The sequence below is a fragment of the Terrapene carolina genome, unplaced genomic scaffold, assembly GCF_002925995.2.
Source record: "Terrapene carolina triunguis isolate 2854851 unplaced genomic scaffold, T_m_triunguis-2.0 Scaffold23, whole genome shotgun sequence".
In the NCBI taxonomy this organism is placed as follows: domain Eukaryota; kingdom Metazoa; phylum Chordata; order Testudines; family Emydidae; genus Terrapene; species Terrapene triunguis.
Genome location: NW_020664374.1, coordinates 17,134,635 through 17,136,105, shown reverse-complemented (window position 1 = coordinate 17,136,105; position 1,471 = coordinate 17,134,635). Strand labels below are relative to the sequence as shown.

The 1,471-nt window shown below is 35.0% G+C and overlaps 1 protein-coding gene across 1 annotated transcript in view; it reads left to right on the top strand.

The window, feature by feature from the left end:
* LOC113406239 (histone-binding protein RBBP7) overlaps nucleotides 1-1,138 on the top strand; it is a 13,754-nt gene extending 12,616 nt beyond the window's left edge. The window contains exon 12 of the mRNA XM_026649753.1: nucleotides 601-1,138. Coding sequence (XP_026505538.1) covers nucleotides 601-669 — 69 coding nt within the window. The 3' untranslated portion in view covers nucleotides 670-1,138. The remainder of the gene's footprint in view (nucleotides 1-600) is intronic.
* Nucleotides 1,139-1,471: the final 333 nt, after the last annotated feature.

Sequence of the window (1,471 nt, the reverse complement as noted above, 5' to 3'; positions counted from 1 at the left end):
ACCCACTTCTTCGGATGCATATGCATATGCATCCGAAGAAGTGGGTTGTAGCCCACGAAAGCTTATGCTCTAATAAATTTGTTAGTCTCTAAGGTGCCACAAGTACTCCTGTTCTTTTTGCGGATACAGACTAACACGGCTGCTACTCTGAAACCTGTCATAAATGTATATACAGATTTACCTCCCCTTCTATCCACTTGAGTTTTTTTTCCTTGTAAGTTGAAGGATGTGTGTTTTTGGAAGCAATTACTACTGGGATAGTAGTTTTAAAGTAAGACTGAAACTGGATATGAGACCGGGACAAAATCTTTTGGGTAAAGAGCTAAATGGATTAGGATTAGCCTAAAGTGCATCAATTTAAAATATCGTATACATACTCTTAATATTAGTGTTGATTAGTCTAGCCATTTTACATAATCTTAAAACTGACTTCCCTCTTTAAAGTCAGGGAAAGGGATACTTCTGAGAAAACAGTCCTGTTCTCAAAGTACCTACTCCTCACTTCTGCAATCATATGACTTCTAAGATTAGAAAAAATACTGTTAATCAAATGTGCCTATCACTTTTTGATACTTGTAATGCAATAACTTGTGTCTCTAGGCTGAAAACATTTACAATGATGAAGAACCAGATATAGCAGCATCAGAACTGGAGGGTCAAGGAACATAACTTTCTCCTTAGGAAAAGGAAGACAAGAATGTTGGGTGTTTGTGAAGTGGCTGACATTCATATAAATTATGTTATTGTTTGTTTTTTTGACTACTATATACATTCAAAATATTCTCAGTTGAATGTAATGCTTATACCAATGCTTGATTTTTATCGAGCACAAAGCTTGTATAGTTGAATTTAATGGGATATCCCTGATTTTTTTTTTTTTTTTTTTTTTTGTTGGCACCTTGAAGTGAGCTATAGCAAACTGTACAGCATTTAGGTATTGGGGAAAATAAGTGACTGAATACCAATGTCTATTTTTAAAACAAGCTTGCAGATTCCTGTAAATGATTAGACAACTCAAAATCCTCACTTTTTTCCTAGACTAAATGCATAAATGTTTTTATCATATGTAAAATGAGCTTTTCACTTTTACAGAACACTTCCTGTTTGGCTTTGCATAAATAAACTTTTTTGAAGAAAATGTTTAGTTTATTAATTGAAGAAGAAAATCTAACTACTGCCTAGTGGCAGTGCTCTCCAAAGAATAGGGTGGGTACCTTTCCATGTTTGTCTGCATAGATGTAGAAAGTTGTGTGGAGGGGCATGTGAGTTACCTGCTGCCTGATGCTAAAGCTTAATACTTAAACAGCTGTCCCCATTGTTCCCTCTCTTAGTATTTCTAATGATATTTAGCTGTAGGGCTAAAGTATAAATGAGGTCTGGATGGAGAGACAGATTATGACCTCAGAGGCACTTTAATGAAAGTCAAAACAAGTTACCTGTAGATATCTTCTTGGAAAAAGACACTTTTCTT